The sequence below is a fragment of the Bos indicus x Bos taurus genome, chromosome 5, assembly GCF_003369695.1.
Source record: "Bos indicus x Bos taurus breed Angus x Brahman F1 hybrid chromosome 5, Bos_hybrid_MaternalHap_v2.0, whole genome shotgun sequence".
In the NCBI taxonomy this organism is placed as follows: domain Eukaryota; kingdom Metazoa; phylum Chordata; class Mammalia; order Artiodactyla; family Bovidae; genus Bos; species Bos indicus x Bos taurus.
Genome location: NC_040080.1, coordinates 64,002,416 through 64,029,132, shown reverse-complemented (window position 1 = coordinate 64,029,132; position 26,717 = coordinate 64,002,416). Strand labels below are relative to the sequence as shown.

General features: G+C 55.3%; 1 protein-coding gene across 2 annotated transcripts in view; it reads right to left on the bottom strand.

The window, feature by feature from the left end:
- LRP1 (LDL receptor related protein 1) overlaps window positions 1-26,717 on the bottom strand; it is an 80,902-nt gene that overhangs the window by 47,819 nt on the left and 6,366 nt on the right. For both annotated transcript variants that reach the window (XM_027542300.1, XM_027542301.1), the window contains exons 2-14: window positions 23,806-23,928; window positions 21,044-21,181; window positions 18,889-19,008; window positions 16,977-17,105; window positions 16,593-16,856; window positions 7,392-7,554; window positions 7,076-7,298; window positions 5,899-6,088; window positions 5,305-5,448; window positions 3,905-4,141; window positions 2,509-2,689; window positions 1,432-1,654; window positions 100-301 (exon numbers count right to left, since the gene is read on the bottom strand). In XM_027542300.1, the coding sequence (XP_027398101.1) occupies window positions 100-301; window positions 1,432-1,654; window positions 2,509-2,689; window positions 3,905-4,141; window positions 5,305-5,448; window positions 5,899-6,088; window positions 7,076-7,298; window positions 7,392-7,554; window positions 16,593-16,856; window positions 16,977-17,105; window positions 18,889-19,008; window positions 21,044-21,181; window positions 23,806-23,928 (2,337 nt within the window). The remainder of the gene's footprint in view (window positions 1-99; window positions 302-1,431; window positions 1,655-2,508; window positions 2,690-3,904; window positions 4,142-5,304; window positions 5,449-5,898; window positions 6,089-7,075; window positions 7,299-7,391; window positions 7,555-16,592; window positions 16,857-16,976; window positions 17,106-18,888; window positions 19,009-21,043; window positions 21,182-23,805; window positions 23,929-26,717) is intronic.

Genomic DNA, 26,717 nt, shown 5'->3' with positions numbered 1-26,717 from the left:
GTCAGAGCCTAGGCTCCCTGGGAGTGCCTTCACCCCACCCACAGAAGCCTTGCCCACCATCCAGATCCCACCCCTGTCCCAGTCCTGCTCCAGGGGTACCTTGCTGCTGCTGGGCATCATACATGCGGATCTCAAAGATGGGGGGCCGCTCGCTGCGCAGAAGGGTCACGATGGGGGCTGCGCCTCCTGTGCCCCGCTCCAAGCGGTAGACACTGCCGCTCCGGTACTCAGTCCAGAAGAGGTAGTTGCCGTGGTGACAGAGGCCAAAGGCGTGGTTCAGCTCAGGACCCTCGTACACAATCTAGGAATAGACAGGGGTTTACCCAGCAGCTGAGAGACAAGTGGGGGTGCCTCAGGGAGGCTTAGGGGTTCACTGCTTTGTACACTCATATGTCCACAGCCTGGGTGTGGGCTTGTCTCCCCCATCAGCCCAGAAGCCCCCGAGGATGGGAGCTTTGCACGCAGTGAAGTGCCAAAGCCTGAACCCAGCAGACACGGTGAGGGCTGGCCCACACTCCTCTCCTTTGTTGATTCATATTCATTGATACCCCTCCAACATATGCGCATGTGCGCACGCACAGGCAAACACAGAGCAGTGGGCTGAGAGCCAGAATCCATCCATTCGTTTCTTCACCCTCCACACGTTTGCCAGAATCTGTTAAGGTAGCACTCAGAAACGGAGAAGATATGGTCCCTGCACTGGAGCTGCCACTGTCTCAGGAAAGGAACTCAGGGTCATCAGGGTGGCAAAGGATCTGGAGACAGCATCCCAGCGGAGGTGGCCCCTGAGAGGTGTGCCAGGTGAGGAGGGGCTGGGCAGAGGCTAGAAGGTCTGCACGAGCAACAGCACAGGGGGCAGGCCTTGACATGTACTGGGCTCATGAGTCGTCTAATGATGCTGTCCCAGTGCTGGGATGTGGGAAGCAGGGAGAAAGACAATCATAGAGATGGTCAGGACCACATTGCAGACGGCCTTAAATACCGTGAGAGCTTGGGCCACACACCTAGACGTGCACGGAACTCACGAATGAAGCACGCACCACCCAAATGAACGAGCATACGAATACACCGTCTCTAGGTGTCTGGCACCTGTACACAGGCACTCAGTGTAGGCACACACCAGCGTGTGCTGCGTGTACATGCACAAGCAGGCTGAGGTGCACACGATGTGTATGCTCAGGCGGTCAGGCCCGCAGGCCACGTGAATAGTCACAGAGATACTCTGAAGAAGCAATCCTTAAACAACACAAGACACAGGCACACAAGCGCACAGAGGGACACACCCACAAGCTCACAGGCGAACACACATGCAGCACTCAGGCCTGGACTCACACGGATGCCCACACATTCAGACACCCAGCCTCGGTCACACACACACGCAGTCCAGAAATGCACACATGAACACCTACACACAGCTGCACGCCTGCCCACCTTCCGGTCTGTGCCATTGAGCAGGATGGTTTCAATGCGGTCATAGAAGGCATCCACCCAGTAGAGGCGCCCAGCTGGGATGTCCAGGCTCAGCCCATTGGGCCAAAGTACTGTCTTGGAGGTGACGAAGATGTCTCGGTGTGAGCCGTCCATCCAGGCCCTCTCTAGCCGCCCTCGCCGACTGTCCTTGGGGTCCTCCTCCCAGTCAGTCCAGTACATCCACCTGTGGGCAGTTACTGGTCAGCATCACATGGGCCACCCCTGCCATCAGCATCCTCCCCTGTGATCCTAGGCCAGGCAGGCCCTCCCAGAGCCCCTCACAGGGTCCTCTTGCCCTGCTCATCCCTGGCCCACACATTTCATTCATTCATTCATTCACTCCTCCATTCAACAAGTAGGTGCTGAGTGCCTACTGAGTTGGGCACAGCTCTGGCACTGGAGGTGAGCCCAAGGCTGCCAAGACCCCTCTCTCATGGAGCCCATGTCCCACCCAGGACACAGACAAGAAACAAGTCAGCCAGGAGGGTCACACACTGGAAAGCAATAGAGGTCAGGAGGGACTCCAGGAAGGGGGACAGCATGGAGACTGAGAGTGCAGCTGGTGAGGAAGGCCTCTCCCAGGAAGTAGCACTTGAGCTGATGTGAACGCTGAGAAGCAGCCCCATGTGTAAATACTTGGGAGTCCCAGGCTGAGGAACTCCAAGAGCAAAAAGCCCTGAGGGAGGAAGGGCTGGATGCTGGTTTGAGGAACAGACAGCAGGCAGTGGGAACAGAACTTCCAGATGCAGGAAATGAGGTGCAGAGGTCAAAGGAGCTGCAGGCAGACCTTGTAGGAGCTCAGGCTGATGAGGGCTCAGGGAGCCAGGGGAGGGCTCTGCTGGGAGTGACAGGACCAGACTATTCCTATGTATCACTCCCACTGCCCTGTAGGTAAGGACACCTTTTCCTCTCGGTCAAATTTTCGCTGCCCTCCCCCGTCCACTCTCCGTCTTACCCCCCAGTCCTGAGGCCCATGGAACTCAGGCTCTGAGTCCCTGGCTCTCCCTCTCCTCGCCCCAAGGCCCTGGGAGGACTCACCCATTGAGCGGATCCACCACAATGGCCCTGGGGTGTGTCATTTTGCCCTCGATTAAGGTCTTGCGGGTCTGAGCAGCTTTCTCCAGCCTGGCCACGCTGATGGTCTTCTTGGGTCCATCATCCGTCCAATACAAATTGTCCCCCATCCAGTCCACAGCCACGCCTTCCACATTGTGGATGCCTACAATGGGGCGGGGCAGGGGATGGGCAGAGGGGGAGTGTCAGAGGAGGCTCAAAACTGCCTCTGGTCCTTAGGATACCTGCACTTTGGAGCCCTTGGCTACTGGGGAGCACAGGGAGCCTCCTGGCCCTAGATGGTGGTGAGGCTGGGCTGGGCTAGGAAGATGGAGGAAGCAGATGGGAGGGTAGAGGAAGGGGATGGGAGGTCATTTGTGCTACAACATCTGTGTTGAGGCAGTCTCTCAAAACTGCACATGGCAGCGAGGAAACCTCCGTGGCATACACGGGCTCACTCGGGAAGGTATGTCGGCCTGAGGTGGGTAGACAGCTGGGACAATAGACATGTGACTCTGGGTACAAGTGGAACACTACATGCCAGGCCTAAAAACCCTGAGCTAACAAAATAAGTTAGGAAGTGATTTCTCACTTAGCTCCATGCTTCATCTCCAGCTTAAATAGCAGTTCCCTGGGAGAGGGAACCCCAATCTTTTCCTGATGAGGAGTTACTTTTGGTTTCCCCAAAGTCTTATGATTGCTGACTCCTGAGGTTCTCTGAGTCGAGGTGGGGCATGGGGAGCAGGACCAGGGGTGGTAACCAGTATCAGTCAGACGGATTGGTCAGGAGGGCAGGTTTGGGAGTTCAGAACACCCGGCAGGCATGGTGCAGCACTAGGGAGCTCAGAGCCTCCACGCAGGTGGGTATTCAGAAGACAACGCACTGTTGACCTGCTGGGGCAGCTTAAAGGGAAAACTGGACTCCATTCACAAAACACGATTTTCTCAGGGCATGTAAGCCTGCAGCTCTCGGCGGCTGTGAAGTCCGGCTACACAGACCCTGTGTGTGCACATGTATGCCTGCTCTGATTCGGAGCCTCAGGCCTCTCGCTGGCTGTGCACTGCGTGCAGCTACAGGGCTCAGAGCCAACGGCAGAAAGACCCTGAGTTTTCCCAAGGGCTGGCAAGGACGCTGCCTTACCCATCCATCCTCCTGCCTCTTTTCGGCTCAGCCAAGAAGGGGGTCACCCAGGGGTCAATCTGTCTATCCCCTCATCTCCATGCCAACCAGCCCAGCCAGCCAGTTACCAGGGGATTCTCCACGCTGGGAGGGAGGGCATGGGGAGACAGATGCCCAGGCCCCACATGGCTTCCTGCTTCCTCAGGTGCGTGCCACCTCCCGGGAGTCCCGACTATCCACCTCCCACTCTGGGGCCCTTACCGTCCTTCAGGATGGTCTCCCGCTCCGTGCCATCGATCTTCTGGCGGCCAATGAGGTAGCTGGTGGTGTCGGCAAAGTAGATGAAGCCGGTCTCAGCGTGGAAGTCCAGGGCTCGGGGGTTCATGAGGTTCTCGATGGGGATCATATGCTCGTCGGGAACCTTGGCCCCCATGTCCATGCCCCGGATGATGCCAGGCCGGCCCTTGCCATACACGAGGAACAGCTCGTGTTCTGGCTCTAGGGCAGGCACAAGGAGGGGCACAAAGTCAGACAGACAGACACACACACACGTGCACACAACCACCACGCAGCCGATGCTCCGCCTGCAGTGAGTGGGTGGGGGCAGCACGGGGATCTGAATTACATGGACAGACACAAAGCCTGTAAGGCCCAGGGAACAACGCCCTGGGGGGTGGTTTCCTGTGGACTCCAGGGGTGGGAAATGGAGCAAAAGTAGCAAGTAGCATGTTTTCAGTAAGTACCCACTGTTGAGTAATGAAATTAGTGGCCCAAATAGGTTGGAATCTGATCCCTTTTGACCACTTCCTCTGCTGCCATCCCAGTCTAAGCCACATCACTTCTTGCCTACGCCGCAGAAATAGTCTCCCGCTACTTCCCTGCTGCCCATCCTCCCCCCAGCAGTCAGCATGATCATTTTCACAGAAGTGAGTCAAATTTATAAAGCCACCCAGAGCTCCTCATCCCAGTTAGAACACAATCCAACCTGGGTCCTCATCTCCCTCATTCACGTGGGTCCCCCACCCCATCGCCTCCTTGTTGCTCCCCAGCACTCCAAGCTTACACTGGCCTCTGAACCCTGGCACTGCAGATTCCCTCTGCCACAAACGCTCTTCCTCCAGGTACGTGGTTCACTTGATCCACTTCCTCACTTCACAGAGAGTTGGACTCTAATTTCAATTCCACAGAGATGCCTTCCCTGAGGGCCGTCTCAACGGGAGCCTTGGCTGTCATCATGAACGCCATGCTCCGCTCTATTTTCTTCCTAACACCTACCACCACCCGAAGTCATTTTTGTGTTTGCACACCTCCTCTGCCAGACTATAAGCTCCACGAGGCCAGAGACATCTATCTTGTTCATTGCTGAACCCTTGCTGCCAGGACAACGCCAGACACAGTGCGTGCTCACTAGATACTTGATGAACAAATGAAGGGCTGAAACAGGCCAGTTGACAGTGTTCTGAGTGGGAGCCTGAATGGGATAGTGGGAGAAGCCCTGCTCTCAGATGGGAGTTCAAGTCCCAGCCTGCCCCTCACTAGCGACAATACCTTGGTTAAGTCCCTCCATCTTTCTGCATCTTAGAGGGAAGGAGCTGGGCTATGGGAGGCAGACTCCTCCTGTCTCATCCCAGCAGGCACCCAAGCCCTTCCCCAGCACTCACTCTTGCACGACTTCCCGTCACTGCCCAGGCTGAAGCCGGAGCGACAGCGGCAGGTCCGCGCCTTGTGGCTGTTGGCCAGCAGGCAGATGTCGGAGCATCCGCCTGGCTTCCCGTACTGGTCGTTCTCGCAGGCGTGGCTCCTCACTGGGGCAGGGTGGAGAGCCGGTCAGGATCCGTCGAAGTCCCCGTGCCAGGCCCTGAGAAGGCTTCCTCAAGTCTGATCACACTCCCTCCTACTGCTGTCTTTGTATCTGCTGTCCCCTCCAGGGACTCGGAAGCTGCAGGACTGGGATCCCTCTACCCTCACACCACCCAGTCTTGAGACTTAGGCGGGGACTTTCGTGGTCAGGGGACAGAGCCACACTGCTGCTCACAGCCAGGTGCTTCTACTCGAGACCAGCCAGTGAACCAGGAGGGGTGATGGACATCCTGAGCAGAAATGAGGGCAAGGGGCTCCCGGGGTGGGATTCGGAGGCTGAGGGGCGGACACGGGGAGGCATTCTGGGGTAGATGACTCGGAGAAGCAGTCATGACACAAGAGAATCAGGGGTGCCCACCGGAGGGTCCCGGAAGGGGCTGCGGCGTGCCACTCACCTCGGGGCTGACGGCGCTGGTGGTAGATGTGGAGGGCACCGCCCTTGTCCACACGGGTGACCACCTGGTAGTCAGTGCTGTTGAAGCGGTTCACGCGGATCACGCTCGTCTTCTGCTGGGCGTTGGCATTGTCCGAGTTGGTGGCATAGAGATAATTCTCAAACACGGTCAGGCCGTACAGGTGCTCAATCTGCGATGGGCAGGCAGGAACCATCAACACAAGAGGAGAAGAGATTCCTACCTCCACCGCTGGAGAACCCGTCAGCTTTGCATCCAGACTCCGTGACTTGCATTCCTAACTCATCCCCCCATTATCCAACTCCTTGCTTTACTCCTGGACTATCTTCTCTGGACTATCCTTTCTTGAGATTTGCTTGTCAAACCCCACTCATCCTTCACAGGGCATCTCTTTGAAGGGCTTCTGGAATCTTCTAACCAGAGACGACACTCCATTTCTGGCTGTAATCTACTGCCTGGTGATCTGTGGATTTACTCTATCTCCTCGGCTCAAACCCCTTGAGGAAGGAACCAGACCCCTCCCTCTCAGAATCAGGCACATATCCACTGATGGAGTGACTTTGCACTGACCGGAAGTTGGATCCTACCCTCTGTCCACAGAGAACATTCTTAGCTCGCCTCTAGCTCCCAGCTTTCAGGAGGGTTGAGAGGACAGACTGGCCCCAAGCAAGCCTGATAACAGCCCCCATTACCTGCATAATGTATCTAAGGTGACCTTCTGTCCCGTTTGTCCAAGACTGACCCCGGGGGACTTCAAGAGTCAACACTGGGACAGTCTTGGGCAAATCGGGATGGATGGTCACCCTAATTACCCCAGAACAGAGATGCCATCTTTGGGCTGGAAGGGCTTCTAGACCAGGCTCAAATGCTATTTCCCAGCGGTGTGACCTCAAGCAAATCACTTAACCCCTGTGAACCCTGACATTCTTCAGCTACCAAAGGGGAACTGAATCACCCTGCCAGCTCATTCTTCAGGGGTTGCTGTAGGGATCAAATAAGAAAAGGGAAGTAAAAAAGGTGTTCTCTAAAATGACTGTGGCCATCCAAGTGGAAGTCACGACCTGTCCTCTCCCTCTGTGCTTGTGTCAACCCCTCACATACTGTTCCCCGTCCCGGGAGGCCTAGAGACAGGTTCCCAAAGCTGAGACTTCCTCCTCACCAGGATGCCCTGGATGATGGTCTGCCGGCCCTTGCCCTCGTAGTCCACCACCTCAATGTAATCCAGGTAGGCATCAGCCCAGTAGACAAGGCGGCTGACAAGGTCCAGCGTGATGCCGTGAGGAAACACAATCTTGCTGTCAACCAGCTTGGTGCGGTTCTGCCCGTCCATGTCACAGCGCTCCACTTTGGGGATCTGCCCGTAGTCAGTGAAGAACACCTTCCTGTGGGCAGACAGCATGTTATACTGGGTCTGAACATTGGGCACCCTCCCTTTTACCAGGGCCTCTGCCTCTGCCCCTGCCTGTCCCGCTCACCCCATGGCAGGGTCCAGTGCAATGCCCTTGGGGTTGTACAGCTCCAGGTCTAGGAGAGTGACACACGTGTCCCCGTTTCGGTTGCAGACAAAGATCCTGTCATCAATGTCATCCACAAAGTAGAAGTTGCCGGTCAGCCAGTCGATGGCCATCTGCTCCACATCTGGAGAGTGGGAATGAAAGGGCTATGGGGGAGGTCCTCCCCTGACATGCCCACCTCCTCTGGGGCGCCCTCCTTCACCACCCAGGCCACGGCTGTCTCTCCTCCCTGAGGTCCTACGGGAGCTACCGGCAGTGGCATATTTTGCCTGGTGTTGTTGGCCATCCTTCACCAACCGCGTCTCTCCAAAGACAAGTCTCTGAGTATACTCCTTCACAGCCCTGCTTCCCAGGCCGAGCTCAGGGTGGCACACATGGGCAGCAGGAAATCAGTGGCTGGCTGGCTGACTGACAGGTTTCCCAACTCTAGCCCCTGCTTGAACGGGCCCATCTTCCTGCACTTCCGAAAGGCAGTGAGGACAGGTCCACGAGGTCACTCCAGAATTTTTAAAATTTGCTTTTTCTTGGATTAAGAGCACTCAGGCTAATAAAACATCACACATCTCTGCTTTTTATCAACTCTGTATGGTGAGTCGGCTTATCTCACGCCAGCCAGGAGCACCAACCGGAAGCTATACGTGTTTCCTGACTTTTCAAAATGGAAAAGCCAGGCATCCATCAGTAAATCCAATCTAAGAGAAGAGAATGTTCAAATACAGGGCCCACGAGATGGAAAAAGGAAGGTCCACGGTGGCAAAAGATTGGGACCAGTGACATGGGTCAGATTTCCTGTTCTCATTTCCATGGCCAACGCTTCTACTTCCCTATTGCTCAATTTCCTCTGTCCTAGGGAGGGTGGAAGGAGTGGGAAATAAGATATAGGGCTGGAGAAGAGAGCACAGAGAAGGAGAACCACCAAAGGACTCTGAAGGTAAACTGAGGCATGACTCATAAACAGGGGGAGCTTCAGAAGGGTGGGAGTGTGGGAGAAGGGTGCAGGCCAGGTGCCCACACTCAGTCTACATCAAAAGGACCTCAGACTTAGGGGTGGGCAGGAAGTCCAGGATGCAGGAAGTCTGGGGATGGGACCCCTGCTGTCCTGGGTGGTGGGACTCCTCTGGAGGACCCACTGGCTCCCATCCATCCACAGCCCCCTCCAACTACTACTATCAGAGGTAATGCCTCTAGCAAGCTGGGACATCTCCAAGACAGTGACTCCCTGGACCCCTGCCTTGCATTCTACTTCCACCAGTTTCCCCAACAGGCAAAGGAATCTTTGGACCATCTGCCTTTGGCTGAAACTTTTTTTTTACTGGAAACTCCCACTAGCGACAATCAACCCAGTAAGGACTTCAATTCTTGCACAGCTACAGGTATAATGACTAGGCTTTCTGCTAATCCTCCCCCTTCCCCACAGGGATTCAGGGGCTGTTTCTTAACAGAGGATGGAGGTTGGGGGGGCCAAGGGAACAGGAACGTGGCTCCCAGGGAACTTGGCCAGGACCTGACACTGACTCACAGTCACAGGACTTAAGCTGAGGGAGGAAGGGAAAGAGCCAATTTGAGATTCTCATCAAACTAGTTTCCTCTTCAGGTCCCCCCTGTTGCACCCCACCCCAAGACAACTGGAAGGAGAAGTCACAGGCATGAGCTGTTACCCCGTGAGTGCTCAGGTGCCCCTAAACCCAGACACTGTCTCCTCTGCGCCCCAGTACTGTCCCATCCTGACAAAGGCAGAGAGAAGGAGCTCATGGGTCCCAGGCCAGGGCAGGGGTTAGGCGAGCAAATGACCCCACACTGTTATCCCAGAGAAAGCAGATGAAAATGAAGGCTGCTGGGCCGCATCCAGAGGAAACCAAGGTCCCAAGTCGGGGTGAGTGGGGGACCTGCCACAGTCCCAGGCAGCCAGCAATGTGGCTGAAAGGCAAACAGATTAAAAGGCAAACAGGGCTGTGCACCCTTTACTTGGTGGGCACAGTGGGGGTCTGGGGGCTGTTGGCACGTAGATGGACCTTCTCATTCGAAGCTGTTTCCCCAGCACCAGCTGGTGCAGCTGCGTTCTTCTCTCCAACTTCCTGAGGCTTCCCTGAGTCACTGCCCAGCTTCCAGGCTGGCAATACACTGTCACTGCTCCCCCATGCGCCCTTCCCTTGGCAAGAGGGGAGGAGGAAGAAACCTGAAGGGATCTGATGCCCCTGTTTTGGATGGAGCTCCACATCCTCTCCTCCAGACCCAGGATGTGCTGACCTTCGAGCCTCCCTCCTGGCCTGGGTTCCTTGCCAATTCCGGGAAAGAAGGCAGAAGGGATTGTCCTCGCTCTCTGATATTCACCCTTGGCTGGTCCCCCCTTCTACCTCCCAAAGGCCAGGCAAAGCCCTGCTCAGCAGGCCGGTGAGGACTTGGCAAGAACAGGAATCCCCGGCCTGGCCTAGGCTCCGCTTTGGTATTTTTGCAGCTGGAGACTATTAGTTGCAAGTAAAAATCCTTTGTTATCCAACCCCTCTCCATCACATTATTTTCCTTTCTTCTCAAGTCCAAACTCCTCTGCCCACCACACTACATACACTCACAGGCACACACATACACACGTGCTTGGCCACTTTTCCCACTCCAAGCATAAGGAGATGGGCTCAAATGGGCACCTTCCCTCCGAAGGTGGTGCTGGACTGTTGCCCCCTGTCCCGGGGCACAGAGGGGACAAGTGGAGTCCCCCTGTTCCACAGTATGGAGGGGACAAATGCAGTCCTGGGTTTTGGCCTAGAGGACCTCACATTCTGGTCCCACACACCCAGAGAGCAGCTATCCCCTCATGGGCCATCCTTCTCAGGACTGATCCACTTCAGAGACCTTCCAGAAGGCCCCTGGCCAAAGACCCCAAATCCTGAAGACAGGAGAATCTCAGGTAAACCCTAGGAGAGGGATGCTGTGTGGTGGTGGGAGGAGTCTGGGGCTGGTCTGAGAGCTGAGGGGCCAGGGATGCCAGAGTATAGGAGGCAGCTAGTAAGCTGGGAGGGCGATGAGACAGAGGAGAGACCACAGCCTGTCGGTGATGTTGCAAAGGACTTTCACTTCCAGGCCCCAGAATAGACCTGGGGTGTGTGTGTGAATGCTCAGGCCTCCCTGTGCCCCCGCCCCAGTGCTCAGCACTCTGCACTCCCCACAACTCCAGCTTTTCTCAACGTCTCCATCCTTCACATCATTCAAGAAGCATCTCCCTAAACAGTGGCTGCTTTTCCAGAAACAACAGCACCCACCTCAGTCCCATGAAGACCCTAGCTTCAGCCACAGGATTTAAGACACTCTTCCTAAAGTAATCCTGGGGAAGAAAGGGAGCCTCTATGCTTTGGGGGAAATATCCCCCAACACATCCACACGCCCGGAGATTGCAAATAGAGTACAAGGTCCCTGGACAAGGAAGGAAAACCACACTTCCACCTTAACCACATCCCGAGGAACACACGGACTTCTTGGCCTTGTTCCAGGAAACTCTCCCATCACTTTCTGTACCCTGGGCCCAGCCAGCCTCAACACTGACAACCCAGCCCAGGTTTGAATCCTGGTTCTGTCACCTTCCAGCTGTGGAACTATGGGCAAGTTATTTGATGTCCCTGAGTCTCAGTCTGCTGATCTGGAAAATGGGATGATGCCATTAACAGCACTCAGCACAGGGTTTGGCACATGATAAGCGCTCTACTAATGGGAGCTGCTGTTCATACAATCCCCTGATCCTCTCTCTCCTCAAACCCATCCTTCCTGCCTTTTCCATCTGTGCCTTCAGCCAGAGCCATGTGGCCTCCTGACTAAAGGTGGGCAGTTTGGGGCTGACGCCTACTATTCATCAAGACAGTTCAGGCCCCCAGGAGGAAGATCTCTGTGTAGCAGGCCTTCAGAAGCCCCAGGAGTTCCTCTTACCACAGCCTGTTTACCTGATGACAAATATCATGAGGGCAGGGCACCGTTTTTCATTTTGTGCCCGGTGCCCGACACACACATACTGATTCATTCAACAAATATTTGGTGAGTACTGAGTGCTCATGCTGTTGTCCCAGTGCTGGGACATCAGTTTTCCCTTCCCTGCTTCTTCCAGAATCCTTCTTTTCTGGCCTGAGGATGCCCAAGACAGACAAACTTCCTCCTTGTCAGAGCTACTCTGGTGTCTCACCCAGGGGCTGGGAGAGATGCTCGGGGGTCTGGGGCCCTCGCAGGTAGGGAGGAGACCACTGGGCGGGCCTGGCAGAAGCTTTGCTAAACGGCGTGTCTGCACACTCCTGTTTCCTGCTGGGTCCTGACTTCAGCTCTTCTTGTTCTACCAGCAGGTCTGGGGATCAGCCAGGTGGGGTCAGCTCTACCCACTGGGCCCCCTCCCTGCCCCGCGTGTACTTCCAGCCCCACTGCCCTCCTCTGTGTGGCCCAGGCCCACACAGGCTCAGTCCTGGGTCCCGGGGTGAGACACTCGGACTCTGCAGCTCTGATTCAAAGTACAGAACCAGGGTCTTCCCACTATTGAGAAATGCTTGCTGGGCTCTAAAACGCATCTCTCTTGCTTAAGTTACTTCCTTTGGCTTGAAAACAGGGAGGGGGTTGTTGGGAGCAGGCTGGGTGGAGAGGCAGCTTCAAGGAGACAGCGGGGGAGGAGAGCCCTGGGCTGGAACTGCACCGTGAGACGCAGGGCCGGCCCCGCCTGGCCAGGAAGAGGAGCAAAGGGCTATTAAATGTGAGGAAACTGGGAAAGGGAACGGGAAGCAAAAGCACCAGGATGTGGGGAGCTTGAGGCCAATGAGTGGGCTGGCGAGAGCCCCTCGATATTCTGACACCCAGCAGGTGAGAAAGGCCAAAGAAGTGGGTGGCTGGTTTTCCTCTGTGACACGGAAGTGTTCTGTAGGCTGGGGTGGGGGCTGAGAGGGTCGGGGGTAACCCGCTCCATGGGAGGGTGGCTCCCTTGCCAGCCGGGAAGCCAGCTCATCAGACTCAGAGGATCAACTCTCTCTCTCTGCCCCTCCTCTAGACAAATCACTGGCCTATTTCCTGTTGTGATTTTAAACACACACACACACACACACACACACACACGCATGCACGCACACATGCGAGGGAGGGAAAAGTGAAGTTGGCCAGCTGGACTTAGGGACCCATTTCGCAACCTCACAGCCTGCAGCCTAGGAGGCCTTTTTTAGGCCTCCCGGCCAACCTCCTCTTTCCCTGTGCAGCAGGGTACCGGGGAGAAACCTGAGGGCCTCCGAGGGCACCTCTGGAGCATACCCCCATACACAGCGCCAGATAAAGTGACTACAGCAAATCTTATTTCCCTCAGGCCTCTGTTGGCAACCTCAGAACCTCCTCTCAACATGCACACACATCCTCCCAGGGCCCCAGTCCTGAGGTCTATGCCTGTTCTTTCTACGGTGGAAACATCCTGAGAGCTAAGGTCAGAGGAGTGAAGCCAAGGTCACGCAGGGCTGCGGTGGGTGGGGCAGTTGGTACACTTGACCTCTAGCCCTGCCCAGGGGCGGCCCTGCAGGGGGATGGACAGGACCTGAGGTTCCTTCAGAGGGTGGTCAGAGGTGAGGTGGGAGGGTGGGCAGGCCAGGACTGCTGACCTCTCAGGGCCGCTGTTTCCAGAACTTCAGTCTTTGGTCTCTCATTTCCAAAATGCTTGAAGTGTTTATGCACAGCTTGCTCTACCATTTATCTACCATTTCTTTACATCCGCTCACTTTTCTTATCTTGCTGCATCCTAAACAATCTATGAAATCAGAGACTTGACTTGCCAGCTGTAGGAGTTTCCTGCTGCTGCTGCTGCTGCTAAGTTGCTTCAGTCGTGTCCGACTCTGTGCGACCCCATAGATGGCAGCCCACCAGGCTCCCCCGTCCCTGGGATTCTCCAGGCAAGAACACTGGAGTGGGTTGCCATTTCCTTCTCCAATGCATGAAAGTGAAAAGTGAAAGTGAAGTCGCTCAGTCATGTCCGACTCTTAGCGACCCCATGGACTGCAGCCCACCAGGCTCCTCTGTCCATGGGATTTTCCAGGCAAGAGTACTGGAGTGGGGTGCCATTGCCCTCTACGAGGAGTTTCCTAATAGGTATTAAATAATAACATAACTCTTAATATAATAGTAAAAAAACGCATGTCCACATACAACATAAACATGAAGGCGTTCCCACTTGGGGAAAGTGTTAGTCACTCAGTTGTGTCCAACTCCTTGCAACCCTCTGGACTGTAGCCTGCCAGGCTCCTCTGTCCATGGAATTCTCCAGGCCAAAGTACTGGAGTGGGTTGCCACTTCCTTCTCCAGGCCCACTCAGGGAAAGGCAGTCGTAAACCCTGAGTGGGGGCGGGGGGCCCAGGGTCTTCCCTGAAAATCTCCTGGCTGTTCCCATCACATTGTCCAGTCATGGGATCAGAGTCTTCAGAAACCTGACCATCCTGCCACGCATGGCCAAGGGAAGGATGGGCCCTGGGGTTACATTCCAGGAGGGAGGGAAAGAGATGAACACTGAGTCCCCAAGACCCACCTCCCACCCAGGCCAACGAAAGACATAGGCTGGGGAAGGAAGGGCTGGCAGCCCGGCGAGTTAAGGTAGGAAAGTGCTCACGTGCACACACACACACCTGTCAGGACGAGTGAGGACATGGTCAGTGGATCTCTTCCCACTTGAGTAGAAATGGATGGAAGGGACTGGGCTCAGACAGGAAACAGCAGGACCTCAATCCTAAGCCTGTCCCATAGAGCCTCGCATGAAGCTGTGCTGACCACTGTAGGGCCCGGGCGGGGCCCTTCAAGGGCTCAGGACTCAGAGCAGGTCTGGTTCACATACATGCCCCAGGACCCATGTGAAACAAGCTCACTTCCTGGCCTCCTTCCTTCTTTCTATTCTATTTCTGTTTCCAGAGTTTTCTCCAGGGCAGTCTCCCCCTTCTTCCCACACCAGCAGGCAGGCTTCTCTCAGGCCCTGGGCTCTGGGCTCCAGCACCTCTCCCTTGTCAGGCTCCTCCCTCCCGCGTGGGGCTCAGCCCAGGGGCCCGATGGAGGTCACGGTCAGCCAAGAATGGCATGATTGCAGGGAGGGCTCCCCCAGAGGGCCAAGAGAAAGCAGGAGAAAGCAGCAGCCTTCTTCTTCCTGCCCCTGGGGGAGCTAATTACAGGCCAGCAGGCCCCCTGCACAGGTGAGTGCCTGGGGCCAGCCACGCTTGCTCTCGCTGGCACCTGGGCAGGCCATCGGCCTCTCCTGGGAAGGGGGATGAGCTGGGGGTGGGGGAGGGTGCTGGGGAGAGACACTCCTGACATTCTCAGCTCAGGGCCCATAATTAGTTTGTGGGATGAGAGCAAAACAGCCATCCTCAGGGTGACAGCCAGACAGTCAGGCGGCATGGGCGGAGGCAGGGCCAAAGGAAGGGACAGAGGCCGGGGCAAGAGGAACCCATTCATTCACCCCGGTAGCATTTCTCCCCAGAACCTTCTGGTCTCTTCCGGGCTCCTGGACTCTGCCCCAGAGGGGCCCAACGAATCTAGCAGACTCTGAAGGCAACACTCTCTGTTTGCCAAGGGAGGGGTACCCGCCTGAGGTTATTTCCTGCTTCTCCTGGGGAGGAAGGCAGGAGAGGGGCCAGGTCAGAGCTAAAGCAGAGAAGGTTTCCATCAGGGCATCCCCACCAGGACACCTACCCACCAGCCCATCAGCCCATCGTCTGCCCTGAGGCAGGGCCAGGGAGGGAAGGGCTGGAGCTGTTTGCCCAGACAGGCCTGATGGGTGGGGCTGCTGACAGGGAACAGGGAGAGGGCAGCTATCTCATGGGGTCTTGCCCTAATCCTACCCTACCTACCATGGGGTTTCTGAGCTGCCTGCCCCTCAAGAGCTCTGCCAGCCAGGTATTGGCTGAGCCCCCAGCCCAGTACTCCAAGGATGACAGGTCTATCACAGGCAGGCTTTGGTCACCAACAGCCCAAGGATCCCCCTGGGATGCTGTGGAGGGGCTGCGGCTGAGCTGTGGACCATTCGATGAGGCCGCAGGGGAGGGGGGCCCTCAGAGAAACTCCTGTTCCCACCAGAACTGAGCCTTTGAGTCCTCCTGGGATTTCTGTATAGATCATCACGTGGGGACCCATGGAAGAAACTTCAAGATCTTCTGGACAGGCCCCAGTTCACCGTCCTAAACCTCCTGCATGGCCTCTAGTGACTTTTGGCTTTCACTTCAATTTATCTGATTTTGCCAGACAAGCTCAAGCCCATTATGCAGATTAGGAAACCAAAACTTGAGACAGGGAGTTTTGGTTTACTCAAGGTCACAGATCAAGCCACCCCCTCTCCGGGGGTCAGATCAACCACAGGCCAGACGTCCCCTCTCAGCCCTGTGGTGCATTTCCTGGAGATGTGATGATGCAGAGGTTTTGTTTGTTCATGTAGCAGCAGCATCTGAGATGAGCAGAAGTGCTCGAGGCAGCGGACCTCTGCCCTGGCCCTGTCCCCAGCCACACCCCATCTTCCACCTCTGAGGCATCACGTACAGCCTCGGGTGGGAGCTCGAAGGGGAACATCCAGGATATCTGATAGCATTCCCAGTGGGGTCATTCCTGCCACAGAGCCTGTCCCCCAGAAACAGCCTCAGGACCCCCACAGCCACGCTGTGGCAGGGAGCCAGTTCTGGCGACCCCCTCAAGGGAAACGACAGATACGGAGATGGACCCAGCCTGGTCCCGGCTCCTCTGCCCTCAGCCACAACTTAGCAAGGCTCCTCTGGCTCCAGGCCCCTTTTTTCCTTTGTTGTGGCTCCCACCATGTGGGAAAACCCCTCTATGGACTAATCGACATTCTTCCCTCTGAAAAGGGACGGTCCCTGGTCTCTGGAGGTTGACCAGACATTGTCCTCTTGGGCACTTCTAGGAGGCCCTTCTCTGCCCTGGGCCAGAAACACTGGAGCCATCAGAGACTCAGCTCAGAGAGAGGAGAAGAAGCATGGACATAGCTCTGCCCCGGCCCCAAACAAGGGTCACAACATTCAACTCGCTGCCTCGGCCTCAGTCAGGGGCTTTTGTCTAGGCTCCTGGACCAGTCAAGGGTCATCCTGTCTATCCACTCCCCCAACCCAGCTTGTCCCAGACAGGCTTTGCCTCGCCCATCTCCCCCACCCTCGCCGGCTTCCTGTGCTGGAGCAGGTGACTCACGGTGCAGGCTGAGGGAGATGTTGATGGTGTACTCATCCACGAAGCCCTTCAGGCCGGGCATGCGGGCGCACTTGAGCTGTGTCTGGGCAGCGCTGTCGCCAACATGCACCCAGCACACCGTCTCGTTGGCGTAGCTGAAGTCCATGGCTGTGGTCTGCCGTGTGCTGGTGGGTGTGATGGTGGAAACCTGGGCCCCACTCAGGTACGTGGCCAGGATGTTCTGCGAGTTGGCAATCAGCAGCACAGGGGGCCGGTCAACCGGCTCTGGAGACACAGGAGACAAGGGTTAGGGCAGCAAGCGGCCCTGGCAGCGCTCTGGCCTCTCCCCATCAGGGAACGACACCGAGGGCGCCTAGCTGTACGGTCGCAGGTAAGCCCACCTACCATTCTTGGCCTTGCAGGAGCGGTTGTCTGGCTGCAGCAGGTACCCTTCCACACAGCCGCACGTGAAGGAACCATCTGTGTTGGTGCACAGCTGGCTGCAGGTGCCATACACCGAGCACTCGTCGAAGTCTGGCGGGAAAAGGCGAGAGCGTGGTCATTTCCAGCCTACCGAGGGCAGGGAAGGGAGTGCCCTCAGACAACACCTGGGGTGTGTCCATCCCTACAGCTACTTCGGAGAACAGTTTGACAGAATCTACTGCAACAAGAAATGTGGAAACGTTACCACCTAGCCCCAGACCTGGGATCCACTCTAGAGATGTATCTACACACGTGCTTATCATCCATTCATTCAGAAAAGATTTCTGCAATGTGCCAGGTACAGTCTTAGGCTCGGGGGACACATCAGCAAAAAAATAGATTCAAACTGCTGCCCTTTTAAAACTTAAATTCCGGGACTTCCCTGGTGGTCCAGTGGTTAAGAATCTGCTTTGCAATGCAGGGGACGTGGGTTCAATCCCTGGTCGGGGAACTAAGATCCCCCAAGCCATGGGGCAACTAAGTCCGTGTCCCACAACTGAGACCCAATGCAGCCAAATAAATGAATAAATAAATATTCTTTAAAGAACTTAAATTCTGATAATAAATAAAATGTTGTTATTATAATAATAAATAAAATTAAAAGGTAAATGACATGTTAGAGGAGTTAGTGCGATGGGAAGTAGCTGGTGCTATGAAAAAATACTAAGCAGAGAAAGGGGACAGAGAATGCAGGCAGTGGGGATGCGGTTTTAGGGCTATAAGGAGTCTCACTGAGAAGGCTACATTTGTCACTGAGAAGGCTACATTTGTGCCAAGACCAAAAGGAGGTACATTTAAAACAGAAGAGTTTGCATTGTTTGTAACAGAGAGAAACTGGGAACATCTTACTCATCCAAAGGGAGATGGCCAAGTGAACTGTGGTAATAGTCATACATCACCGTGGTTTTAAAAAGAATGGGGTAGATCTCTACACATTAACACAGAAAAATCTCTAGAACATACTGGGTGAAAAAATTGAAAAACAAATATGTACAGTATGTGCGTGCGTGCTAAGTCGCTTCCGTCATGGCTGACTCTTTGCCACCCCGTGGACAGTAGCCCGCCAGGCTCCTCTGTCCATGGGATTCTCCAGGCAAGAAAACTGGAGTGGGTTGCCATGCCCTCCTCTAGGGGATCTTCCTGACCCAGAGATCAAACCCATGTCTCTTAATGTCTCCAGCATTGGCAGGCAGGTTCTTTACTACTAGGCCACCTGGGAAGCCATATACAGTATGATATTTATGTAAACAAGATCCCATGCACATAAACAGTACTTTCAATTAGATTCTCTGTGAATACATGTATACCTGGATAGAAAAAGGCCTGGACAGAGAAGTAGCAAACTGTTAAAAAGAGCTGATTTCCAGAGAGATGGGGGAGGGACCGTAACTAAAGAGGATTTGTTAAAGGGGACTTTGGTTTTGTCTGTAATGCTTTAAACCTTTTTAAACAAGAAAACTCACATATGACCTATATATATATTTATTTATTATTATTATTATTTTTTTTTGGCTGCGCTGTATGGCATGGGGGAATCTCAGGTCCCCTATCAGGGATCAAACCCGTGCTCCCTGCATTGGAAGTGCATCTTAACCACTAGACCACCAGGGAAGTCCTTGACCTTGACCTATATAATTTTTAAGATGAGTTTTGAAAAGTCTGGCAGAAGCAAATGTTTAGGGCCCACAGCCATGCCCTGAGGCCGTAAGGTGTGTTGTAGACCCGCATCCTGTCTTGCACCTTTCAAGCTTTCTCCTCCCCAACCTAGCCCACTGCCCACCCAGCACCCCCCAGCACATCCTGAACCCCAGTATGTGCACGTGTGCACACTTACCTTTGCAGGTCTTGCCGTCTGCCTGTAGCTGAAAGCTGTTGTTGCAGTAGCAGGTGGGCCCGTTGAGTGTGGGGACACAGTGGTGCTGGCAGCCCAGATGGGAACACTGTCCTCGTTGCTCTGTGGGGGGTGGGTGGCAGGTGACACATACTCAGGCCCCCAGATCTGGCAATCATACCCAGACAGCAACCTTCCCTCAACCCTTCAGTAACCACTTCCCAGGCCTGCAGGGTCAGAGATGAAGTGGCTTAGGAAGTATCAAGTATATTTTGTAAGTGAGGAAACTGAGACTGATGAGGGTATAAGACAGGTCCAAGGTCGCATTGCCAATTGTGGCTTAGAACCCGCATCTTCCTGCTCTGGCTGCCCCGACCCGCTCCGTTCCTAGTTTGCTGGTCAACAACACGTGAGGACTCTCAGCCCCTTTACACGCCTCCTGCCTGTAGCACCTAAGGACTGCAATTTTGGCTTTGGGGCTGAAGGGGAAGCGTTGGCAGGGAACCGAGTCTTGCCACGCAGGACCCCAGGTCTGGTCTGGAAGCACGCCTGCAACCCAGCCCTGGTGTCCGAGAGGGCCCAGAGAGAAGGCCCGAGGCCCAGGTAGAGGAGAGGAGGAAGAGAAGCAAACCTGGCTCCCCCGGGATCTTTCTCTAATCTTCCTCCCGCCTCTGACCCACTTCCACAGGGGAGACAGAAGGGAATGAAGCAAGAGGGGGAAGAGGTGGGGGAGCAGCTACCCCCCGCCAGACCAGCGACCCAATTAATGGCCTTGCGTGGGGCCAGGCGGCCCGGCCACAAAGACCCCTTTGTCCAGTTGCCTCACACCCCTGCTCCCCCCCTCCCACCTAGGAGAGAGCGCTGCCCGAGATGCTAAGACGTTTAGAGGCGCTAAGCCTGCCAGGAGGAGCAGAGATGGGGAGCCAGGCCCTGGTTAGCCTTTCTCCTCCCCACCTCTGTCCCAGAGCCTGAAGGTGCTTCTCCAGTCCAGCCTTGGCCCCCAAAGAGGGGAAGTAGTGTTTGTTTCTGGAAAATCTAGAAAAGAGGTTCTCTTCTGCATATGGGGTGGGAGGATGAGGAGGTCCAGCTTCTGTAGTATCAGAGAAGGAAGTTCAAGCCCTAGGTTTCATATGTTCTTGGTTGTTTGTGATGCTGACCGGGTATGCAAAAGCAGGCAAACTTGAACACGTACTGTCCGATGAGATGGGACGTGCGTGGTAATTGAAGTCAGCCCCCTAGGCCCACATTCTACATCCCATTCCAGGAGCTTCTGACAAAAACATGCAGACGCAACCAAAGGAAAAGGATAAAAATCTTCCACAAACTCCCTGCCCTCAGTGAACAGGATCCAGATGTGTCTCTTCCCACAGGCAGATGTTTTCTGACACGCGTTACAGACACAGGACAGGGTCTCCACCCCCGGGGGCTTGCCTAGGGCCTCACAAAGCCAGCTTCCTGTTCCAGGCCCAGACTTGAGGGCAGTAGAAGTTCCTATTCCCTGAGGTGCAGGCCTGAGCTTCCTCCCCCTCCAACCCCCATCCCCGGGAATCTCTCCCATCCTCAGGAGAGATCCAGATTCCCCCTGGGACAGAAGCGTCTCTAGAGGAAGACCTGCAGAGCTGGTGGACCTGAGATGCAGGTGGGAAGAAGTCTAACCTACTGTCCTAAAGTTCCCTCCTCAGTTGGGGCGGAGGGGGAGAAACCCTTCCCATGAAGCAGTTTCTAAGAGCCTCAAAGACCTGCCCTTTCGGGGGCCCTGGCAGGGGAGGCAGGTAACAAAGCTCCAGACCTCCCCCTGGCCCCCGCTTCAGTGACAATATCTGCTTGTCTCTGCTCATCCTCAGGTTCCCTATAAGAAACCATGCGAAGAAACAACCCCACTGTTTACAAAACTACGAAAGCATGAACATGCTGATCTAGTAGAGAGCTCTCGTTACACAGCTGGGAAACGGGGGACTGAAGAGGGGTAATGACACATGTGAGCACACACAGCCAGAGACATGCCCGGGGCACAGGGCAGCAGGACCAGGCCTCGTCCCCTTTGCAGTCCAAGGACAGTGTGCAGACAGTGCTTAGACGGCAGCCCTCCAGACCCATCAGGTGCCCGGCGGAGAACTCACAGCATCCACCTGGGAGAGCAGAGGTGAAGAGCCCTTACCTCGGCAGTGGGACCCCTCGTCCGAGCCGTCCGCGCAGTCCTGGACCCCGTTGCAGAGGCGGGACATGAGAATACACAGCTCGGTGCCAAGGCAGTTGTGCTCGTTCGGCTGACATCGCTGGGCCTTACTCTGCGGACCTGGGGGCAGACGGAAAGGTCGGTGTGGGCATGCTGGCTACAGAGGCTGTCTGGCCAGCTACTCACTGAGGGAGGGACTGGGACTGGGGTTTCAGGCACCTGCAATTTTTAGATCTCAGGAGGCCTAGGGCCTGTTAAACTCTTCAACCTCGGACTCATCTATGCTACTCCCAATAGTAGCCACACCTGGGATCCGCCAGGTGGAGGGGATAACTAGGTTTCAGCAAAGAGTCCACTCCCCAGATGCTCCATGCTGTGGACTCCGAGGCTTCCACATCCTACACCAGGAGACAAAGCACCCCTCCTTTCCATAACATCCTGGGTCACAGAGCCTGGGCGGAGAGCTGGACCAAGTCTTCTAGAAATGCACTTTACAATATGAAGCATCATACATGGCTATTCAGCACTTGAAATGTGACCAGTTCCAAATGGAAGTATAAAATGCGCACTGGCAAAAACAAACAAACAAAAGACAATGAGAGTTCCCTGGCGGTCCAGTGGTTAGGACTCCTTCACTGCAGTAGCTCCAGGTTCAATCCCTGGTTGGGGAAATATCATCCCACAAGGTGTGTGGAGGGGCCATAAATAAATAAAATGTACATTGGTTTTTGAAGACTTAATACCACAGCCACAAAAGAGAATGCAAAAGGCCTCAATACTTTTATATGAAAAAATATGCTGAAATGATAATATTTTGTACACACTGAGTAAAATAAAGTTAAAATTAATTTCATCTGATTATTTTGACCTTTTTGGTTTTTTTTTTACGTAGATACTTATTTTCTTAGCCACATCCTGTGGCATGTGGGATCTTAGTTCTGCAACCAGGGATTGAACCCATATCCCCTCCATGGGAAGGAGGAGTCTTGACCACCCGACCACCGGGAAAGTCCCCATTTTGACCTTTTTTTGAATGTAGCTACTAGAAAATTTCAAAACTGAATGCATGCCTTGCATTATATTTCTATGCATCACACTATGCTAGACCTCCACCCCAGAGCAGCCTGCCTGATGGAGGACTTTGGGAACTGTCAAAGATTGTGGCCTGCTGGTGATGACTCCACTTCCCTTGTTGCCCAAGAAGATGGGCTGCAGAGAGGGCAGGACAGAGCTCTTCAGGGGATCCTAAGGAGGCCAGGATCTAGGACACTGGCTGAGCCTGTGGGCTGGTAGACAGATCATGGCCCATTGGTTTCCAAGCCCAGACAGGATGTAAGAAGGTGCTTGCATGGGAGCACACCTGTCCGCCTGTGCTGGGGAGGAGTCACATGCACAGGGAGGGGAGGTGTGTACCGTGGAGCAGAGCGGTGTGGAGTGAGAGTGAATCTGTGAATCTCCACGTGTGCCGGTGCTGCCGGCCTCAGTATGTACGTTTCCAGGTCCTCTTGGGAGCAAGCCTGGGTTTGTGTGTGAGTGTCCAGGGCATCTGTCTGCGTGCAGGTTATGTCTCTGCATCCCCATTTCAGAGTGGTGACTCTGCGTGGCTGCGAGAATGTGTTCGTGCCAGCGTCTGCCTCTGTGTGTGTATGTCGGCAGGGTAGGGGGAGTGAGTCAGGCCCCGGGAGCGGCTAAGTGTGAGTGTGATGGGTCTAGGAGTATGCATGAGTGGGGACAGTGAGCGGATATGTATATCTGCATCTAACTAAAGGATGGATAAAAAGAGCCAGATCTGGCCCCTCTGCATGGCTTTCTTTATCTTCAACACCAAACACTGGGGTCCGAAAAGTGGGACATAAAGGTGGCCTGAGACAAGCAGACACTCCAGGCTGAGCCACCATAGAAACACTTGTAGAATATCCCTGGCTCCCACACCTCCAGAGCAGGGTATCAAGGTGAGGCAGAGAGAACTAGTGGTTCCCTTTTCTGGCCCTAAAATTACCGCTAATAATTATGAGTGAGGGTGTGGAGATGGGGCTGAGACAGGATAAACCCCAAGAGAGAACAGAGAAAGACCTAAGAATGCAGGGTCCCCAGACCCCTGCCCAGACGAGCCCAGCAGGGGAGAGGTTCTGAAGGCAGAGACTTTGCCAGCTGCCCAGGACTCCAGGGTCCCACTAGCAAGTTCTCCACCCCCCACTGGCAGGGTAAAGGCTGGGTGGGGACCTTTCTCCCAGTTTAAACAGCTGCCTCTGATTACACCACTTACTGAGGGTAGGGGGAGGGAGGGCGGGAAATGCTCAGGGGTGGGGCTTCTGGTACAGAGATTGAGCCAGAGCCAGTGGCCTTTGGCCTGGGAACCTGAGGACAGGAAGGGGACCCAGCAAGACCCAGGGGCACCCATCAAGGATCAGGAGGATCAGAGGTGGGAAGAAGCGGGAGGAGCCAGAAGGGAGGGGAATCTACCAGCAAAGCTGTCAGCCCAGAGAACATGGTCTCAGGCAGGCTGGGGGGTGGGGGTACAGCGGCTAAGGAAGCTCATTTTTGAGCATATCAAACACCTTGCCGGGCTCTTTGAAGAGCAGGGGGAGGACAGTTGGACAGTTTTAGCTGTGTCATGTACAAACAATCACAGAGCAAGGTCCACACCAGGCTCGAGCTCAACTGTCTTCATCCTAGACTGCCTGGGCAAAAAGGAAAAGGGATAAATCAGTGATGGGGGGTAGGGATCCAGAAAAGGTACTTACAAATCTCGGGAGCCTCATCAGATCCATCCGGGCAGTCCCTCTCACCATCACACCGCCAGCCTTTTGAGATACAGGTGATCTGGTCTCTACAGGCAAACTGCTTGGGGCTGCAAGTCTTAGGGACTAGGGGCAAGGGAAGAAAACAGGGGTGTGAATAGGGGTGAATGCCCTGAAACCCTGAGGTCTGAAAGCCCTCAAGGGTTCCTCCTCCTTCCTCAGGCAGCAGCAGTCTCCGTCCGGCCCAGGCTCTAACCCAGGGTTCATGTGTGGAGCAGGGGTGGGCGGCAGGGGCTGGGGGTCACTCCTGGAACACTGTGTACCTGAGATGGGGGAGGGGAAGGACGCAGGGAGCACACTGCTGCTGCCTGACTGAGTCCTGCAGGCTGCCCATTGGGTGTGCGCTCTCCCAGCTCTCAGGGCCAAAGCCCTTGTGTTCTCTGATACTCTGGTCAGACAACAGCAGCCTCTGCTCTGCTGACTGAGAGTGATGAGGCATTTAGGTTTTTGACGGGTTTTCTCTTTATCTTCTCCATCCCACTAGAGGTCCAGAGCTGGTCTCTACTAACCTCTCTGCTCCTTCACCCTCTGGGACTCTCCTCGTCCTTGGAACACATCACCCCACACATCTCCAACTCCTAACCACCAGGCCCTCCCCAGACGGGACGTGTGTTTGGGGGTGCCCTTGGCACATGGGTGTCTCAGAGATGGTATCAACAGAGGAGTTCTGCCGCCACATCCATTCTCTAAACACACAGCCTCCTTTGCGGATGCCCTCAGAGTTAAGAGGCACCTAAGACTGCTCAGGCTGACAGGGCTGGAGAACGGAGGCAGGGGGATGGCTGGGGTGACCTGCAGGAGCTGGTTTCAGCCCAGCCAACCCAAGAAGTTCCTATATCCAGGACCTGTTCTTTGCCCTAATCCCTCACCCCACCATCTGCTCTCTACGCCCACCCCATTCTTTTACCTCATTCTCCAGGGATGAATTAAACATGGTAACACTAACTCTCATTGTTACCTCAGTATGTGCCGGGAAGTGTGATCAACCAGTTCTTTCCATGTATCATCGCATTCAATCCTCTCCACAATATGACAAATTAGGTACGACTAATACCATTTCCCAGATGAGGAAACTGAGCCTCAGAGAATGTGGGGTCACCCAGCAGGCAAATGTCACAATCAGGACTCAGACCAGTTTAGCCAACTCTAAGCTGTTAAGCAGCCAGTTGACACCAGGCTCCCCATTCCCACTGAGAGGTCTTCAGGCGCTGTTCCTCTCAACCCTGTCACTATGTCCTCCTCGGGAAGGCAAGTCCCCCCTCCTTCACTGCCGCCCCCCAGTCTCCCAGCCCTGCATTGCTTCTTCCTCGATGCGTGTCAATCCCATTTCTCTTTGGCCATCACGCACCAGAGCCCAGCTCTGTGCCAGGCAGTAAACTAGGCACTGGGGTGCCCGGAAGGGGCGGGGTGGCCCCTCAGGAGCCATGGCACCCCGGGAAGACAGCAGGGCAGAGTGAGCTCAGGGGCTGGGACGGAGCAGAAGGAAAGTGTGTCGGGGCTCTGAGCAGGGAGGGATGGACTCTGAGGAGAGCCACACTGGGAAGACGTCCTCCCCCCAACCCCTGCCTCTGGCAGAGGGGACTGCGCTCAGGCCCCCGGCCAGGGTGAGAGCCAAGTTCAGGAAACACATCAAGGATGGCCTGGCTAGGCCCCCTACCCTGGAGCCCCCTCCCCTGCCCCCCACCCTGAGCAGGGAATAAAGGCCCCTTGAGGAGGCGGATAATGCTGAGTTCATTGCCCCACTGGGCCAGCTGTGAGGTCTTCCCGGGGAAACTGCTAGGCAGCCTAGTTAGCATGCCGGAGAACGGTCCTCTTCCCCTGGCTGGCCCAGACGGGCTGGGGCTGCGGGGGGAGCAGTGGTAGAGGGGGCTGGAATGGGATTCAGAGGCAGATGGGCTGTTTGGAGCCCAGACAGGTCCCCATGCCCATCCCTGCCCCCACCTGGATTTAGCAGTCCATGCCCCCACTCCTCCCGGGGGTAGAAGTCACAGCCCAGGCCCGAGGTCACTGGTTGGTCACTCCAGTCTCCCCTCTGTTCCACATCCCGGCCACGATCCCCCCTGCTTTGGCCCTCACTTTGTCCCCTCACTGTCCCCCACCCCCATTTTTGGCCTGAACTCGACAGAGGAAACAGCAGCTGGCAAACTCCAAAAGCTGGAATGAGAGAGATTCACAAACCAGATGTGCTCTTGCGAGGGAGGGGAGTGGGGGATGGGGAGTGAAAGGAAGAGGAGCCCCCGGGCCCTGGCCCACAGCAGACCCCTCTGGCCCGGGGTGGGGGACTGGGCACACACCAGGGCAGCACAAGGACCTGAGAGATGTGGGAAGAACTTCTTTTCTGTCCGGGATGGTGGAGAAAAGAGCTGAGTTTGAAGGCTAAGGCCTGTCTTTGATTTCCTTCATGGGGAAAGGGGAGGAAAGGAACAAATAACCTACTTTGGGGCAGTCTACACGGGCCAAGGGAAGCCTCATTCAGAGGTGGAGGGTGTTGCAGTGGGGGTGGGGTTGGAAACCTGTAATCTGCTTAGAGCCCGCAGCCAACCCCACTCCCCTCAGCTGCGCCTTCTGCGTCTGATGCCAGCACCCAGAAAACCCAGCTAGGTGGCCCCAGATGAGGGTACAACATGGCCCTACATTAGGGAGCAAGGCAATGGCACCCCACTCCAGTACTCTTGCCTGGAAAATCCCATGGACAGAGGAGCCTGGTGGGTTGCAGTCCATGGGGTCGCTGGGAGTTGGACACAACTGAGTGACTTCACTTTCACTTTTCACTTTCATGCATTGGAGAAGGAAATGGCAACCCACTCCAGTGTTCTTGCCTGGAGAATCCCAGGGACGGGGCAGCCTGGTGGGCT